This window comes from Castanea sativa, chromosome 5 (assembly GCF_040712315.1).
Source record: "Castanea sativa cultivar Marrone di Chiusa Pesio chromosome 5, ASM4071231v1".
NCBI classification, from domain to species: Eukaryota; Viridiplantae; Streptophyta; class Magnoliopsida; order Fagales; family Fagaceae; genus Castanea; species Castanea sativa.
Window position 1 is genome coordinate 59,078,678 of NC_134017.1, and position 18,776 is coordinate 59,097,453.

The 18,776-nt window shown below is 33.6% G+C and overlaps 1 protein-coding gene across 1 annotated transcript; it reads left to right on the forward strand.

Annotated features, from left to right (window-relative positions):
- Nucleotides 1-3,331: 3,331 nt before the first annotated feature.
- On the forward strand, nt 3,332-12,038 carry LOC142636427 (small RNA 2'-O-methyltransferase). Its single transcript, XM_075810667.1, has 10 exons — nt 3,332-3,500; nt 4,290-4,564; nt 4,732-4,821; nt 6,596-7,059; nt 7,179-7,424; nt 8,345-9,300; nt 9,951-10,102; nt 10,178-10,294; nt 11,020-11,136; nt 11,340-12,038. The coding sequence occupies exons 2-10, from the start codon at nt 4,292-4,294 to the stop codon at nt 11,781-11,783; spliced, it is 2,859 nt and encodes a 952-aa protein (XP_075666782.1). The 5' UTR covers nt 3,332-3,500; nt 4,290-4,291; the 3' UTR covers nt 11,784-12,038.
- Nucleotides 12,039-18,776: the final 6,738 nt, after the last annotated feature.

Below are 18,776 nucleotides of genomic sequence, written 5' to 3' on the forward strand. Positions count from 1 at the left end.
AAACCAAAAAGAAAACACAAAAGAAGCAATAAATATTTAAAATAAAATTGAGGAGTGACAGATTTCTAGTGTTTGGGTCTCATTCAGAGCCGATTTCGGCATATTTTGGCCATTTCAGTCGTCGGCCGATATGACCTGATACGGTCCGATTCGGCGTGAATCGAAGCCGAGTCGGCGCGATTCAAGCCACATTGGCGCGAGTCGACTGAAAAAAAGAAAAAAAAAACATGTGGCCCGACGCGGCATCGACGCGCGAGCAGCGGCGTCCCTCGTGCGTCGCCACATCGCACCGCGTCCGTGCATCCTAGTTAATGATGCTATGATGCAGGTAAGTGAGGAAGACAAGATATTGACTGTTGCACATGACACTAATGGGATTATTAGAGGGGAGCTTTGAACTTTGGATGTAGAGTCTGAAATAAGATTTCCGGATATTGTGCGAATTGAAAATGTAGGTTATGCTCAAATTGTTGCTAAGGCTTAGTGGAATCAAGTATAGGTGCCTTTTGGTGAACTACGGCAGCAAGTAGCTAGATTCAAAGCTAGCAGAATAATGTCAACAAAGGAGACTGCCTGAGTGTTTTTGAGAATGTATTCCCCTTTACGATTCTGTGTTTGACTCCTTGAGTTATATAGTGAATTTTGTTTGCACAATTGCATGTACTTTATTGAGACCATTCTGGCTTCACTGTCTGAAACAGGACATATTTATAGATCATGTATAACCTGATTTACTTAGCCAGGTTATAGTCAAGGGTTTGATTTGCTTTCATACTTTGATTTTGTTTTCTCCAGCCAATCTGAGAAGATGAAATATGCAAGAATTGAGGCAAGGTCATACAATGAAATGGCCAGTGTGTTTTCGGAGCTCTTGCAGAGTCAAGGTCCATTGGTAGTTCTACCTTTTACCATGACATTGTAAAATATGAGTTTTTGTAAATATGTGCAGAGACATCTCCGTGAGTATAATTGTTTAGTCATTCATAGATCAAGCTAAACGTTAATTTTTCTATTTTTTAAATCATAACCTGTCTCATTTTAAATGTTTTACTTTATACCCATCAATCATAGCTTGTCCCACAAATTTTGCTTTTTTTTTATTATTATAAAATAATCAAATTTTAAAATAATAAATAAATCAATCAATCAAATACATGTCATATCATGATTGGAGCCGTGAAAATAGAACACTTAAAATAATATAGATGATTTCTATTTAGGAGGGTTGTTATGAAAGCAGTGTACTAGGGTAATGTTTTAATATCTATTCTGACAGTTTGACACAAATTATGTCCTCAAATTTAAACAATTTTTTTTAGGGGGAATTTAAACATAATTTTGATAAGTTCTTCAAAACTTTTTTGTAATTTTATCTTGGCTGAATGAAAAAAGGGGTGTTTGGTATTGACTCATTAACCCCATGTCACGTGACGGTAATTTGTAATATTACACATTATGTGTATTACTGGTATTTTGATGAGACTATCACTCAAACTGTTCACCTAATGAAACGATATGAAAATTTCTATCATCAAACCACACTTTAATAAAGAGAGGGGGGAGGGGGGGGGGGGGCATTTCAAGATACGAACCAATTGAATCCTAAACAACAGATAATGTTAGGAAAAGCCTCTTATAGCACACACAGAAAATATCATAATCATAATAATACAAACTTTATTAATTGGCTTTGATAATTTCATTGCACAAATGTAAACAATTGAATCCTAAAGTTTCAAAGGTGACCGATTGAATCTTGAAATTTCATAAACCTAACAACTTAAATCATGAGTCTAACAGACACGTACAACGTCAAAAATTTCAAGTTGTTTTATGTAATGTCAGAGCTAATGCCTAATGGTGTGACTGTGAGTGTCTGTGGGACTCAAGGTTTAATTTGTTGTATCTTTTAAATTTGAAGGTTTAGTTTATTATTTTCAAAATTTTAAGGCTTTATTTGTAGAACCCTCTAAATTTTAGGTTCTAAAATATAATTTTGTAAAAGAAAAAAAAAACGACACCTGGAAAAAGAAAAGGAAAGGAATTTTTTTTATTTATAATTTTTTGGAGAAAAAGGACTCTGCTTTTAGATTAAATTACAAAAGGAAAGGAAATAGAAATAGAATTTTTACACTATCACCTCTCGAATAAATTGAACTTTTTTTTTTTTTTTTTGAGAAAGAAATACATTGAACTTGGTTTGCTTTTCCTAATCTTTCCTTCTCTAATACTTTGTTTCGATAATTATTGTATTGAAATATGAGACTTTGTTAATTAGTTGGCATCTCAAATAATGTTCTTTTGCTTTTATTTTATTCTTTTTTGCCAGCTTCTAGATTCGAGTGGTTTGTATCAACTGGAAGCTTTATTAAGAAGTTTAATACTATGTTTCAAAATTGAGGGAGACATAGGGAGATAATAAAAGTAGAGGAAAATATTTAATATTTAATATTTTACACAACTTGTCACATGGCGAATTATGAATAGTAGAAATATAGACATTTTATTTTTTTCTCTACCACTCAATATTTTTTTTGTGTGGAATATATTAAAAATTAATACATTATGAAAGAATGAATGTTTTAAATAATATTACCTAAAAATTTAGGTAATAAAAATCCTTTTCCCACCCTAATTTGATGATTTGATCTAGTAGTGAAAGAATGAATTAAAATACAGTTTGTCAAGTAAGAAAGGAAAAAAGAAATTTGATAAATATTGAAAAATGGTGGGTTTCAACCTTCAACTGGTTAAATTAGCTTATTTTAAACTAAACAAATTATATGATTTCAGTTAAATTATCAAAATTTCCTCATTTTTAAATTACATAGAATTTTGAAGTTTGACCGCACAATTTTTAAGTGTTGTATGTATTATACGTGCACTTCACTATTTTCCTAAAAAGGAAAAAAGAAAAAAAAAAAAGAAAAGAGAATAGAACCGAAAAAAACGAAATTCCTTCCTTCACCTTAACCAAAAAAGAAAAAAGAAAAAAAAGAGGGAGCACAAGCTTTTTTTTTTGGTGAAATGAGGGAGCGCAAGCGAATCCACAACTTTTGCCGCAATATTATCCGTGTGATAATTTATAAGTTGTAAGGCAAAATGTGATATTACAAGTAAAAGCGACTGATCACAATCTATCACTCCGGACAAAAATTGTGGCTTAGTTTATGGGGTTAAAAAAAGAAAAAACAGAAAAAGAAAAAGTAACTCCTTAACTGCCACGTTCAAGGAGAGCGGAAAAGGCGTGACTTTTTTTTTTTTTTTGTTAAGTTCCGATTGGACTCACTAACCTTTCCCTCTCACTCCACTTCAGTGCCCCCTTCTGTCTTAAGTCTTAACTCTCTTTAAAAAGTCTTGCTTTCCCAAAAACCCCCCAGTAAGAACTATAAGAAGTAAACCCAAAAGCCCAGAACCCCACAGAACACAAACACAAACACAAACATCACACTCAACTCAAACCCCAAAAAGCTGAACAATTTCCCATTGCCCATGTTTAGGTATGGCTGTAATCTATGCTTTTTTTTTCTTTTTTCTTTTGTTTCTGTGTTTTTAACTTGTTGGATGAAAACCCATTGAGTTTTTTCTTGCTCAATTTTCAGTCTAATGTTGTTCCAATTGCTTACTGCATTGCTTGGTTTCAGACCCATTTGCTAAAATTACCTAAAGTTATGTCCTTTGTTTTCAAAATCAAATCTTTTTGGGTCTTTCTTATATAAGATCACCATGCAAGTTATTTGAAGACTTTTGAAGCTTATTGCCTACTGCTAACTTTGCTGAGAAAATTGAGGGACATAAAAAGAGGAAATAATTGATGGGGTTTTGTTGAAATTTTCTCACATTTTCATATTTATCAAAATTCTGACTTTATTGCTTCATTCCTTAGTGTTAGTGAATATATATATATATATTATTTATATATAATGGATTTTATGCTTGTATTTTCCTGATATTTCTTTTATGAGGGAAAATAAGTTAGGGAAATTTTTTGACTTGCAAGAAGAAAGTTCATATTGTTTCAGTAAGAAATAATAATAATAAAAAAAAAACCCTTTCATACTATATTAATTGCTATAAATAAATTTGGTTAATTGTGAGAAACCGTATCCAAAATGCAGTGTCTACATTAATAGTTTAATACTTTATACTACTTACCAAATAGATGCTAATCCTATATATATCACCCCTTTCCTTAATGAAATTTAACCAACTATCTTTGAGATATTATTTTTGTTTATGTGATAAATTTGTAATTTGGTAATTTATATATTCAAATGCTCAAATGTTAGTGATGGAAAATGAAAAATCCCTGGCTGATGCGGTCAAGAAGACAAACCTTACACCTAAAGCTATTATATCCCAAAAGTATGGTAACAAGGCTTGCTATAAGGTAGAGGAAGTACAGGAATCTTCTGAAAAGGGATGCCCAGGATTGGCCATCCCACAGAAAGGGCCCTGTCGTTACCGCTGCATCTTGCAGCTACCAGAAATTACAATTGAGTCAGGAATATTTAAGAGAAAGAAGGATGCTGAGAAATCTGCTGCAGAGATGGCTATAGAGAAGGTTTTGTTCATTGCCCTTTCCATTAATTACCACTGCTATTTTTCTTATTCATTGTCTGGCCAGTACTTCATATGTTGTCTCACTTGTGATATCTACTTTTGTGGGAACAACACTTGGTAATAACCATTTTTGTCCTTTTTTTGGGGGTTAAATTTCTTCTTCCGCAGCTAGGCATCCAAATTTCAACTGATAGTCGCACTCCGCAGGAAGCATCAGATTTATTAGTTGAACGTCTCACATATCTATTTTCAAATGAGGTTAGTGGTTTGAATTGGCAATAAATTGTGAATAGTTTTTTTTAATATATATATATATATATATATATTTTTTTTTCAATCTTTCTTTTCCTACTACACAGGGATTTGTACCCTCATTAATTTTTGGAATTCAAATAACTAAGAGTAGCTAACTTTGTTTCTATTTTAATTAATATATAGTTTGTTAGAAAAGTGCATGTTTGCTAATATTGTAATGATAATTACTTAGGAATAAGAGTAAGTATTACACATAATCCAAGAAGCTGTAATAGAATAATTATTCCTATGCATGTGTTGGTGATAACAAATGAATAAAATCCTGAATATGTAATTCATAGTTTGGTATAGCTTGATTTGATGATAGAATGGGGTCATATCCCAATCAAATTTCCTAAAATACTCTTATATAATTATATTGTTTTCTTTGTGGATCTCACTTAACATCTGCTTATGTATGATAAAATGATTGTAAAATCAATAAACTAACAGATGTGCTAATAGTTTGGCGAGGTTGGGACTCAATCAAACCTCTGTTTTTGTGTTGTATGATGGTCCACCAGTGGACTTGTTAGATTTTTATCTTTCGGATTGAATGGTGAGTTTGTAACAGGCTTTGTCCTGAAACTCATTTGGTTCTTTAGTTTTATTGAATTTCCTTTCTACCAAAAAAAAAGGATTGTCCTTTGTTCAAAGTTTTTACCTCCATAAATGTCTAAAACGATTAAAACGTCCCCTAAATATATTTTTTTTGATAAGTAAAACTTCCCCTAAATATTAAATTCTAATAAGCTCACATGTGGAAACTTATAAAAAAAAAAAATCTAAAAAATGACAAATTCACTTACTTGAAAAAGTTTATATATAAAACAAGTTTGATTTTTTTGGGGTGAAAAAATAATACATTTTCAATTAAAAAAAAAAATTTAATACATATTTGAAATTTAAATTGATACATATGGAAAAATGAGTTTGTAATTTTTTTTTTCTTAATTAATATTTGTATCATAATACAATTGATTAGACTTATACTTGTCAACAGTTTTTTTTTTAATAATTAAATATAACAATCAATAATTATAAATGTTACCTTTTTATTGAAGAAATTAATCTTACTCTTACTGACTATAGTGAGAGAGAACAATTGTTTTTTGGGGAATTTCAATTTTTTTGAGCTACGTGACTTAGGGAATAATTATTAAGGACCTTTTGCTAAGGAATAGCTATTCCCTGTAATGAAACCGTAACCAAACAACTAAATGGTGATTACAAAGGAATAGTTATTCCATTTCTGAATCTATTCTTGTGTACCAAACATGCCATTAGTCATGTAACTAGTATTCATGATTTTTTTTTTTTTTTTTTTTTTTTGGGGGGGGGGGGGGGGGGCAATCTGAATCCCTGACTACTTTGCTTTGCGTTTCTTCTTATTCCCTGAGTTTTACATGCCGATGGATTGCTTATTAAATTACTTAGACAATTAAGCATTTATATGATTTTTTATGGAGCCTTACCATGATTTGATTTTTATGTAGTTCTGTGCTTTTCTATGTTGGCATTGATATAATTAATTTATCTGTCTTGCGAGGTTTCACTTTAGAGCAACTATACAGATAGAGGATGACTTCTATAGGCTCATTTTGTTTTCTAAACCTTCATTGATGTTATAATATAAACACATCCTGCTGCAAACTTTTTTGGAAATAAAATTCTATGTTACCTTGGGTATATATTTTGTCTCTGACCTTTTCTGTGTTGCTTTTGTGTCATGGTAAAGTTCCTCTCATCTGATCCACCTCACCCCCTTAGTGGTCACTTAAGAGCAGCTTTGGGGAGAGAAGGTGATCTTTGTGGGTTGGTTCCGCTTTCTGTCATGGCTGTCTATGATTCAAGGCTTAACAATCTTTGCAAATGCATTAATCCAAAGGTGGAATCAAATCCATTCTTGGTTATTCCACTGATTATGGGGGCCGCTTCAAGATTGCCTGAGCTTGTTGCTACTTCTGAGGGGCAGCTTTCAATTTGGAGGAAAAATTTATACCCTCCTGAAGTTATAGAGTCATTGGTTGACCAACAATCTGGTGCCCCACAAAGCAATTTAGTTGAAGCCATACATATTCCATGTTCACAGGAAAAGGCCATTGAACTTGTGATTCTTGATATTTCCTCAACAGGGTATTACCTGGATGTTATTGCCAAAAAACTTGATTTAACAGATGCTGCAAAGGTTCTGATCTCCAGGTAGTGCGAAGCCATTTAATAGCAGAGCCTAGGAGGAAGGAAATTTTCAATACTTAAAGTGGCTTTCTTATATCTGAGTCCTACTTTTGGTATTAATCCAGTATTTGGTTTTTTAACAGGGCTATTGGTAAAGCTTCTTCTGAGACAAGATTGTACTTTGCTGCTCATCAGTCATATCTGATAGAGCCATCATCAGATCATACTAATGCAAAAGAAGCTCTTCATTCTGAAGTATCATTAAATGCAAGGGCAAGTTATTTGTCCAGTCAAGATATATATGGTGATGCAATTTTGGCATCCATTGGATTCACTTGGAGGTCTAAAGACCTTTTCTATGAAGATGTATCCGTGCAATCATATTACAGGTCTCTTCTGACTTCATGTATTTTATTGATTTTTTTTACCATATTGATCCTTTTCAAGTGATTTAAAAAATGATAATTTTATACTTAAATGAAGGACTGCTAGATTACACAGGATGTGTAACCCACTAATCCTAACCAATTACAATATGAAATTCAACAAATCTAAGAAATCTAAAAAAGATTCAATGTGGATGTTGCCTAGACTGTCATTTAATTATACATTGACCGTAACATGCCTTCCAAACTCTTACACCCCTGTGTTTATAGAACCTGCCTTGCCAACTCCAAATGATACTTGATCGTTATGTTTTATCCAAATTAATGCCGAAGCATAAAGAATCTGCATTTATTTAGTACTTTTGTGCAGTTTGCTCTATGATCAGTTTAAATTCCACAAATCATGTTTCATGGATACTTTGTTGGTGAATTGTCTGAACAAAACATATGAATCTTTTTTCATTTCCTCATGCCATTTCAGTATATTATGATACATGTTCTGTTTTACTTTTGTCTCCATTTCTAACTTTTTTCATATCTTAACTCTTTATAATTAATTAGCTCTTTTTTTTTTTTGGAGTACCATTTCGTTAATATTGTCTCTCAGTTGGGTGGAGTCTAATATTTAGCATTATGATTATTCTATTAACCGTTTAATTACTTTTATTTTTGTGCAAATGATAAACAATTACAAATTACAAAATCATAGGGGAGATCACCATTTTTGTGAAGCCTTCCAAGAGGTTGGAGTTGTTTGGAAACCTCTGATGGTTTCCCTTTTTTTTTTTTCATATTTTTTTGGCCTTCTTGTCAAAGAGTAAGGTGGGAAGTAAGTTTCACATGTGCAGCTATTGTGCCTTTTGCTGAATTATTGTGTAAACATGCACCCTTGCCTAAATTAGTCATAATTAGATGGATTTCAGGATGCTCATAAATAAGATACCAAGTGGAATTTACAAGCTGTCCAGAGAAGCAGTACTAACAGCAGAGTTTCCTTTGGCATTCACTACAAGAACAAATTGGAGGGGTTCTTTGCCAAGAGATGTCCTGTTTACATTCTGTCGTCAGCATAGGCTATCTGAACCAGTCTTTTCTAGTATAAGTACTCCTTTAAAAGCAGTGTCTGAGTCACCTGGATCAAGTAAGAAGTTGAAGGTTACAGACTCATCTGAAGAAGACACAGAACGTGCAAGTGGAGGTGCTATTTCTACTGATGCTAGGGAATCAGTTGAATCAGCAGTCAGCTATCAATGTGAAATAAAAATATTTTCGAGGAGTCAGGATTTGATTATAGAATGTTCCCCCAAAGATTCGTTTAAGAAGCAGAATGATTCCATCCAGAACACTTCTTTTAAAATTATCTCATGGTTAAACATGTATTTTAAGGACCTAGATTTGCCTTCAGAGAAGCTAAATAGTACTGCCAATGACCTTGATGTTCAATTTTCTCATGAAAATTTTCTTAAGGAGTTTGTGTTGTCTCGATCAATTCATACTGTTCACCACACTGAGACTGAAGGGGTCAAATTTCTAGAACCAAACACTATGAGTATGCTAAATACTATGCCAGAACAAGGAGTTCAATCTTTAAACATTGAGGGACCAGATTCTGGTGTCTTCCCTTCCAATGGGTCCTTGTTATGTATTAGTTATTCTGTTTTTTTGGTAACAGAAGGTGAACATATGAAAGAAAATCTTGAAAGTAATCCGGAGTTTGAGTTTGAGATAGGGGTTGGAGCAGTGATTCCCCATCTTGAAGCAGCTGTGACTCTGATGTCCATTGGTCAGTCTGCTTGTTTTAAAATGGAGTTGCCCCCTAAAGAATTTATTTTAGCTGCAGCTGTTAATTCTGCAAGGACTCTTTCATTGTTATCTTCAAGTGAGTTTCCCTATCCTTTCATTGTAGCTACATGAATCTGACTTGTAATTATGAAATCAATGAATTCTTAACAATCTGAATTTTTATATTGATGTTCTCATTCTCAGTTTCAAAGTTGATTGCAAGGTGGTTTCATTATGTTGAAGGCATGCAATTGCTTGGTCATGCCCTGTTGATTGGCTGACATTGTTAAACATTTGCATCTGTTAAAAAAAGAAATCATTTGACTGAGTGGTGAAAAAGAAGGTCAAATCTTAAAAAGCTGCACACTGAGAATTCTCTCATTGCTCCTTGTTGGTAGGAGATTATGAAAAGTACTTCCTTTTTTTCTGCAAGGAGGCAATACAGCAATGTTGGTTTATTACTAGTGTCAACAAGAGATGCATGATTAAAAATGAGGGAAACAGCTTCTTTCAGTTTCTCTTTTCCTTCAAAACTGTTTTCTCTAAGATAATGGAACATGTTTTGAGAAATATAACAAATTCTATGTATGTGGCAACTTATGAATGAACTTTTTGACATATTTCATTTGTAACTGATTACCAACCTGTAGTAAGGGCCTATCTATTTTCTTTCATTTATTTTACTTTGAGTATTGATTCTAAGATCTAACTAACTGTGCACTGTCTTATTTGTTCTCTTACATGCAGAATCCTGCTGCTTGGAGTATTCTATTAGATTGTTGCAGGTAACAGAACCTCTGGAAGACAGAATGGAGCAGGCTCTTTTCAGCCCTCCACTTTCAAAGCAACGTGTGGAATATGCAGTGCAACACATCAAAGAATCTGGTGCCACTACTTTGGTATGCAAGCATTTCTCATCTGTGAATTTTCAGTGCTGATATGTTAAATTTAGTTGATCTCTGTTTTATCTTCAGGTTGACTTTGGATGTGGCTCTGGTAGTTTATTGGATTCATTATTAAATTATCCAACTGCCCTGGAAAAAATTGTTGGTGTTGATATTTCACAGAAGAGTCTTGGTCGTGCAGCAAAGGTATGAACCATTTACAGCCGCTCAGTTCTGCATAATTTCCTTGTTAAATCCCAAAATTTTCTTTTGAGTAATGATCGCCCATCTTAGGTTTATCACCTAGTGGAGTGCATAATGTCAGATTTTCTGCTAAACACCTTGATTATGTTCAAGGGTACTGGTTTCATTGTTTAATTGGCCAGTCTAATCATTGAGAGCCTTACGAAGAAAATGTTGGTCCTTTGTTGAATGTGTGTGTGTATATATATATATATATATTATAGACACGCACAAACACTAGGCATGCTGGAATGCATGCCAATATATGGTTGTTGGTTTCTTATGAGAGTGATTTTGTTGATGTTAGCCTAAACCTCTTGTCATTTCCATTTAGGAAATTGATGTCATACCAAATGGATGTATACGCCATAGAGTTGAACACTTGCCAAATTTTTTTTTTTTGATGGAAAAAATAACCAATTTAAAGGTTGCAGATATTTAGAGGATACTTTTGACTTTGTTTCCTTGGTTTGAGTGCATTTTATTTCATCCATCTGTTTTGCATGGTGTATACATTAAGAATAAAACCTTTTCATCCTTGTTAAAAAAAATTAGAAAAATAAAATGTTCTCCCTTATGTAAAAGTTTGTGGATTTTATCTCTGTATTTTCTTTCTACCATGATGTTAAATTCCTTTACAGTTAACCACATGCTTTATCTGAGGATATTGATTCTTGTTAGTACTGCAGATTCTTCACTCAAAACTGAGCAACAATATAGGCATCAATTCTGCCATTCTTTATGATGGTTCCATCACAGATTTTGATTCCCGATTATGTGGGTTTGATATTGGCACTTGCTTGGAGGTATTCTATTACCCTTCTCAATTCACTTAATTTTTTCCTAAAATGCATAGTTTCTGTTACCTTATTTTAGCTGTTGAAATGTTTCCATTCCTGCCTTTAAAATGGCAAATACAATGGAAAATTATATGCTATATATTTTCATCCAAATCAATAGACTGGCTCCTTACTGGTCCTGATTGACAGATGAATTTTTGGAATTACAGGTTATTGAGCATATGGAAGAAGAGCAGGCATGTCTGTTTGGAGATGTTGTGCTGAGTTATTTTTGTCCAAAGGTTCTTATTGTTTCAACTCCAAACTATGAATACAATGTGATACTCCAGAAATCTAGTCCACCAAGCCAAGAAGAGGATCCAGATGAGAAAACCCAGTCACAATCCTGTAAATTTCGCAACCATGACCACAAATTTGAGTGGACTAGAGAGCAGTTCAACCACTGGGCGACTGAATTAGCTGCAAAGCACAATTACAGCGTCGAGTTCAGTGGGGTAGGTGGATCTGCTGACTTGGAACCAGGGTTTGCTTCCCAGATTGCTGTCTTCAGAAGAATTTGCCCGCCTCAGGGAGAAGATCTTTCTAAGAATGCAGATACAGAACATCATTACCAAGTTATATGGGAGTGGAGTAGTTCAACATCTTCTAGCTGACAACTTCATCTTCCTTATACAGTCCATTTGGAACGTGTCAACTGGGGTTTTGCATTTAATTTTATTAGAGCTTTAGGCCTCCTAGGTTGAGTAACCAATTTTTAGGTAGGGAAATATTTTTGGGATCAAAAAGAAAATGCATGTGTATGCATACAGATGTGCCCCCAAAACTAATGCAATTTCTTGTCCCCTGCAAATTTATTGTTGGCTCTCTACTTTCAATTGCTTAATATAGACTTATTTTGATTTTTGACCCATATTTTTGAATATCATACCTGCAAATCAGCTGATGCTTTCTCAGGTCCATTCACTCACTACAGATCGAAGTTTATTTATTAAATTATTTATTTTTAAATCTTCTTCCTATGTTGATTCCAAAATGTCCTTTGGTAAGTCAAGTCCTGGCAATAAATGTAATGAGTTTGTGTGACTTAGTGCTGTTGCATGCAAATAGCAAAATTAAGAAGGGTGAGAAAAAAAGGGTCCTGAATTAGTTTAATTATTGTTGTGAAACTACACTATTTGTAGAATTAGGGGTTTATCCATATAGATGATGGTATTCTATGTTATGGGATTCAATTAGGTCTTTTTTTCTTTTTGAAGCAAGGATTGAATTATGTCCTCTTAGATCGTGTGGAAATGGGATAATGCTTCCCTTTAATTGTGTTGAGTCATTGTCAATGTGTTATAGGAGTTTGTTATTAGAGTCGTCTGTAATTCTTGGTAGTAGGAGTCAACTTGGTTTAGTTGTGTCCTAGTTTTTAGTAGAAGATTATGTGAAAGTGAGTCCCATGACTAGAAGTTGTTGATTGTATATTTGTCTTTTGTTTGGGAGTTGTTGGTTCCTTCTTCCTTGTTTTTAGAATGTAAACATTGTTGACTCTTTGTTTTTATTTTTTATGTTGGTCAAGTATTATTATTATTATTATAGGATTGGTCAAATATTATTGAATAAGGATTTCGGCATTTTTTCTCCAAAAATTAGAACCTATATGAGTTTGGACTCCCTCAAAGCAGTCTATCTATTTTATTTAAATTCCTTTGAAAGAACCAAAATTCTATTTTCTTTTCTCTAATATATCTTCTTTCTTCCCAAAAATTGTGTGCCTATCAAATTAGCCATATTATAACATGAGTACGGTCTTTATATAAGCTTCTGTGTGTGTGTGTGTGGAGAATCTGTCTTTATACGAGTTAAATACTTTGAAAGAACTATATATATACGAGTTAAATACTTTGAAAGAACTATATATCCTGTTTGACAATTAACAAATGATAAAGTCAATAACATAGCTTGGTCCCAAAATTGAAATTAAAACCATCTTTCTTAGCCCCAAACACAAAATATCACTTACCATTCATAAAGTGCAAATATCTCTTGAGTTCACATGATGGGATATCATTTATACCGTATAAATAAAATTTCCTCATTTTTTAAGTTAATAATAGAGACTTATCGAAAGTTCAAATAAATTATATGAGTTCACATTGATTTCTTTTAATTAACAATTTGGATAAAGGATTTGCAATGGATTTACAATCACAATAGATTAATAAGACATTACATAATTTTGGTGCGAGAGTCTAATGGTCAAGCACCTCATCTATGTCGCCTATGGTGCTTGAGTTTGAGTCCAGCAACGCTCATTGACACCAAACATGTAGACCAATGAGGAGTTACGGTAGTATATCTTACTTTTTTTCTTTTTTCTTTTTTCATGGGGATATTAAGAAGATAAGATATTGAAAAAGGATTTGGTTAGCACAAAAAATAAATATAGCCGTTATTTACGTTCTGTGGACATTGGTATGACGGTGGCTTTTCCTTTAGCCCCAAGCAAAACAAGAAACAGCAAGTGATGCTGTCATTAGCCTTGTAAATAGAACTATCTCCCAATTCAATGTTAGTATAGCAAATTACATAACAAAATTCCTTCTTTCTCACTCTAATACTCTCTCTCTCTCTCTCTCTCTCTCTCTCAAGATTCTTGGAAGAACCCATATCGTATCAATGGCCGCTTGCACTTTGGATTACAATCTCAACATGGAAGGGTACAGATCTAAAAACCCATTAGAAGAATCAATGGGAGCCATTGAAATCCGAATGAGATAGAGGTACCAACTTCAAATTATATTCAGACCAGTGCTAATGTTAATGACGCATCAACATTGGCTTTGGTCGAAGACATTGTCTCTCCTGATTTTGTCAAAGTTTTCAATTTTCCTCCACGTCTTGGCCTTGCCGGAGTTTCGAAAACTCAATATCTTGGATATGCTCGAAAGTTTCTACCTTGACCCTTCTCTTTGCGAATGTTTGGGGCCAGCCATTGAGTCCTTTGCCATTGATGCTTCTCAAGCTTTTGGGGTCAATGAATTTGTATTTGTAGCTGACGTGAAAATCACAAAGACTCAAGTGGTTGATCAAGACAAGGCTGTTCATTTGGTTTTGGGCCATACGGCTTGAAAAAGAAAGGTTCAGAAGCAAAAGGTGGGTGGTGCTCATCAAATGTGATTATTCAACAAGTAAACCAAGTTTCTGGGTTTTTCTATTTTTGGGTTCATTTGATTTTGTATTGAGGTTTGATGTTGTAATTTGTTCACATAGATGGAGCTATAGCTAGCATTGATATATAGCTATTTCCCTGTGTATATGTTAAAAATACATAAACACTCCGGTTCTCGAGTACTTAATTTTCAAGGGTCATTTGATCGAGGATGTTGTGTTGGAAAACCTCTCTCGCTTGGTTGCATTAGTCCTTCAAGTTGAGGTAGTTAATGGTGTTAGTATTGAAGATGATGCAAAGAGGGTATGGGACTTGATTCGACAACTCACTCATGTCAAATTCTTGAGTTTGTCCACAAAAACCACAGAGGTAATTAAGGCCACATTACCTTTTTCGTAGGAAAAATACTTAATAATAATGATATTGTTGTGATTGAGGTGTGACTTTGTGATTGTTTTGAGGTGCTTGCAGATCCTCTGCCATGCTTTTGGTGACAATGTTCCCATGTTTCATACTTTATTCTCCTTGAAGTTCAATGGATGTCTTTATTTTGAGTGGCATGCAATACTATTCTTGCTTGGACGGGCTCCAAAGCTACAGATACTTGCCTTTGAATCGTGCCCTGAACATTCCTATGGCCAGCCCACACCTGACGGTTCTTGGGAGGAGCCACTGGATGTTCTTGAAAATAACTGTTGATGGTCATCTAGAATCAGAGGAGAAGCTTCGCGTTTGCGAGGAATTAAGCACGATAGTACAGAAGTTCCCAAAGAGCTCTCAAACTTGTGAAATTGCATTTGATGAACGAGCTCTGTTGTGATAATGCTAGACTACTCATCTTGTGCACAAGTTTTTACCGTGGGATGGTTGGACCCTAATTATTGATCTGGGCATTACTCACCTTGATATTGAGCTGGACTATCTAGCAGTAGTGGTTCAACTTTTGAAATTAATCATTGTTTCTATGCCGTTTTTTTAGTTAGATTTGGGTTGAGTGCTAATGGCTAATGCAGAAACTTGAACATTTCTGTATCCAACATGTTTAAACAGAAGTTAATGGTTTTCGGATATTCTCATCTAAGCTGGATGCACCCAGCAAAACTATTTTTATTTTTATTTTTTTTCCTACCCCACCAACTAGCTACAGATTTTGATTGTTCAAATTTTCTTTGTTCTTTGTAGTTTGTACCGATTTCTAGTTAATGAGGGGTATTACATGCATTCGGTGCATGGCAAATTTTTACCCAGTTAATATGTAGACTAAAGAACGGTTTGACCTTAAAGACTCAGGGGGTTGATCAAGACAAGGCTGTTCGTTTGGTCTTGGGCGTTACGGCTTGAAAGAGAATGGTTCTGCAACAATAGGTGGCTCTCATCAATGTCATTATTCAACAAGGAAACCAAGTTTATGGGTTTTTCTATTTTTGTGTTCATTTGATTTTTTATTTGTTTCTTGGGGTTGTTTTGTTTTTCTAATTGTATGACTAATATTAGCTAAAAGTCTGCAATAAAAAATAATTTAGTATGTAGCAGTAGCAACAAGTCCAATACTAAACTCTTTCCTTTTTAGTAAAAACTAAAAATTGAATAGTTTTTAGCGGAGTGTCTTGTTTAATTTCTAAATGTCATCATATTCTAAAGCTAGGATTGAGATGAGGTGCAATACCTAGATATTACACCTGATACAATTCATCAACTTTTTCTCACAAATTATTTTACAATTTTTACCTTTTAATGTTATCTTTTGAACTCTTTTTTAATATATTTTATTTAATAGTTAAGATTAAAAATTACTTTTTCAATTTTCAATCTCAGCCTGCTATTGATTACAGCTGATCTAATCCCTAAAGCTATTCTTTAAACTATTATTGGCCCCTTTTGTGTAAATAGTAGTGATTGGTTGTGGAGTCAGATCCGTATAGACAAGGAGAATGGGCTATGGAGCCTATAAATTAGATGTTGAAGCCCATTTTGTGAAGTAGAAGTAATCCACCAAAGTCTATAAGTGAAGGGAGGGCTTTCAGATAGCCCATCCCAATTGATAGAAATGTAGGGATTCGCCCAATTTGGGTAGTTAAGTTTGGGCTTTTGGTATGAGCCCAACACATGCTTGGCCCAACATCTTGTACTATGCTGTTGTGACTCTATTTTAATGAACAAGGAAACAATGTTTCAAGGTTTTTCTATTTTTGGGTTCATTTGATTTTTTATTTTTTCATGGGTTTGTATTTAGGTTTGTTTTTGTAATTTGTTCACGTAGATGGAGGTGACTGTGGTCCAATTCTGAATCAGGATAGAGTTGTAATTTAAATATCGAGTCTAGCATAGGCTTGGTTTAGGAGGCGGTACAACTTTGGTGTTGACAAATTTTTATTTTCTTTCTTTTCTCTTAGTGAAATTTTATAAATTTCTCTATTAATTCATTCAAATATTTTAGCCTTTAGAGTTTCCTTCATTAATTAGTGGGATAACTTATTAAATTGAGAATTTGCTTTTGAGTTCAAAAAATGTTGCACAATACCAAAATATCATGTCAAATTAGACGTTCAAAAGAGCAACCCAATCAAACGTTATTAATGTTTAACATGAAGAAAAATCTTTTACAAAAAAAAAAAGATGAAGAAAAAAGTGTCACAGGAAGTTTAAAGCCAATCCAAAGCCATTTTACAAATTATATTTTGTAATTATTCCAAAAAAAGCAACAAATTAGAAGAGTTTTCTTAAAATTGAAAAAATAAATGAGTAGGGGATTTTGCAATGGACTCACTATCATATGGGACAAATATATAATTTATTTGAACAAATTTGAAAAACATTAAGACAATTGTCAATAATAACATCCATAGTTTAAAAAAAAAAAAAAATAAAAAAAGCCCACCCCCTAATATCACTGTATATATATATATATATTCCTAACACTAAGCTATGAAGGTATATAAGGAAAGATATAGTGAAGTACTGGGAAGTGAGAATCTTAAAAAACAGAACCTTATAAATGCAAGCATCCTCGTACAACGTTTATACAAATACTTTTTGTTTTTTTTAAGGGCACGTATATGAGGCTGCTCGTTTGTTAATGGGCCTTCGGGCTAAAAGGGTTGTTTGGAAACAGAATCCGTTGACAATGAAAGTGATTAAAAAATTAAAATCGAGTAGTTTTTGACCAAATGTATTGTTTAGCTTGTAAATGTCATGGACTATGAGGAATTCTTTATTTGTCAGCCCATTTTGTGTAAAAAGAAAAAAGAAAAATAATAATTGGTGGTGGAGTAAGATACGTATAGACAAGGAGCATGGGCTATGGAGCCCAATTCCTTCAAATGTTGAAGCCCATTGTGAAGTAGAAGTAATGCACCAGACCCATCTTAAGTGGCTAATGTATTGACTGAAGTGATTGTGATTCTCTGATAGAAATGTAGGCAAAAGTCCAACTTATGCGTGGCCCAGCGTGTTGTCCTATGCTGCCGTGACTCAAGTAGTTGTCAATGAACAAATGCTAAGTTGCCAAGTAACTAGTAAAGAAAAAATAGAGGTAAATATTTATTACTCACCTTGTCATTTAGTTTAATTTAAGTATATACGTGAGAGTAAATTTTTTTTTTTTTTTAAACTTAAACTCCACCTTTATCCCACACATCCTATAAGTACTTATATTTATGGAGTGACCACTGCACAAAACGTGAGTGGTGATTTCCTTTAAATTTAATTTTGTATAACGTGTCACGTGAATTTAATTTTTAAATAAGGCAAAGTCAAAAAATATTTTTAGGGGCTTCGAAATTACAAAGTGATATGAAAATATTTATAATTACTACTAAAAATTTATGTTTCATTAGTAAGGAAATAAAAGCTACATTATTAAGAAGAAAAAAAAGCTACAAATTAATTAATAAATATACCATGTTAATTTCCGCAGTTCATTGTAGGGACTAACCATCAAATTTTATAAAATATAAAAACCATACCATTATCATAGAGCTTGCTTCATTCAGAAATACTAATTAGTATAATATTGATGAAATTGCGTAGATCAAATGTGTCAAAGCCAGTTGCCATAGCCACATATCTCTGCTGCCAAATCAGGGTAACACTACCACGCACAAAGCTTCCAACCAAATATTGCCGTTATTAACCAATCAAATGTGGCAAGAGGTGGTGGCTTTGACCCCAAGCAAGCAAGAAACAGAGCGGTCTTTATAAATATAGAAAGTAGAAACTAACTCACTACAACGTTTTTATAGTTGAGCCTTAGCCTTCTTTCTCGCTGAAAAAAGCCTCTCTCTCAAGATTCTTGAAAGAAACTCTCTTGTTTTTGGATGAAGATTGCAGAACCCATCAATGGGGACTTGCACTTTAGATTACAATCTCAACTTGGAGGGGTTCAGATCAGAAGACCCATTACGGAGATCAATGGGAGTCATTAAAATCCGAATGAGACAGAGGTACCAACTTCAACTTAAGACCAGTAGTGCTAATGTTAATGAGCCAG

What these genes read in the sequence shown, in the direction of transcription:
- LOC142636427 (XM_075810667.1), top strand. Translation starts at nt 4,292, where the DNA reads ATGGAAAATGAAAAATCCCTGGCTGATGCGGTCAAGAAGACAAACCTT. An exon ending in TCCGTGCAATCATATTACAG is followed by an intron (nt 7,425 to 8,344) that starts GTCTCTTCTGAC and finishes GATGGATTTCAG; the next exon opens with GATGCTCATAAATAAGATAC. An exon ending in TCTTTCATTGTTATCTTCAA is followed by an intron (nt 9,301 to 9,950) that starts GTGAGTTTCCCT and finishes TCTTACATGCAG; the next exon opens with AATCCTGCTGCTTGGAGTAT.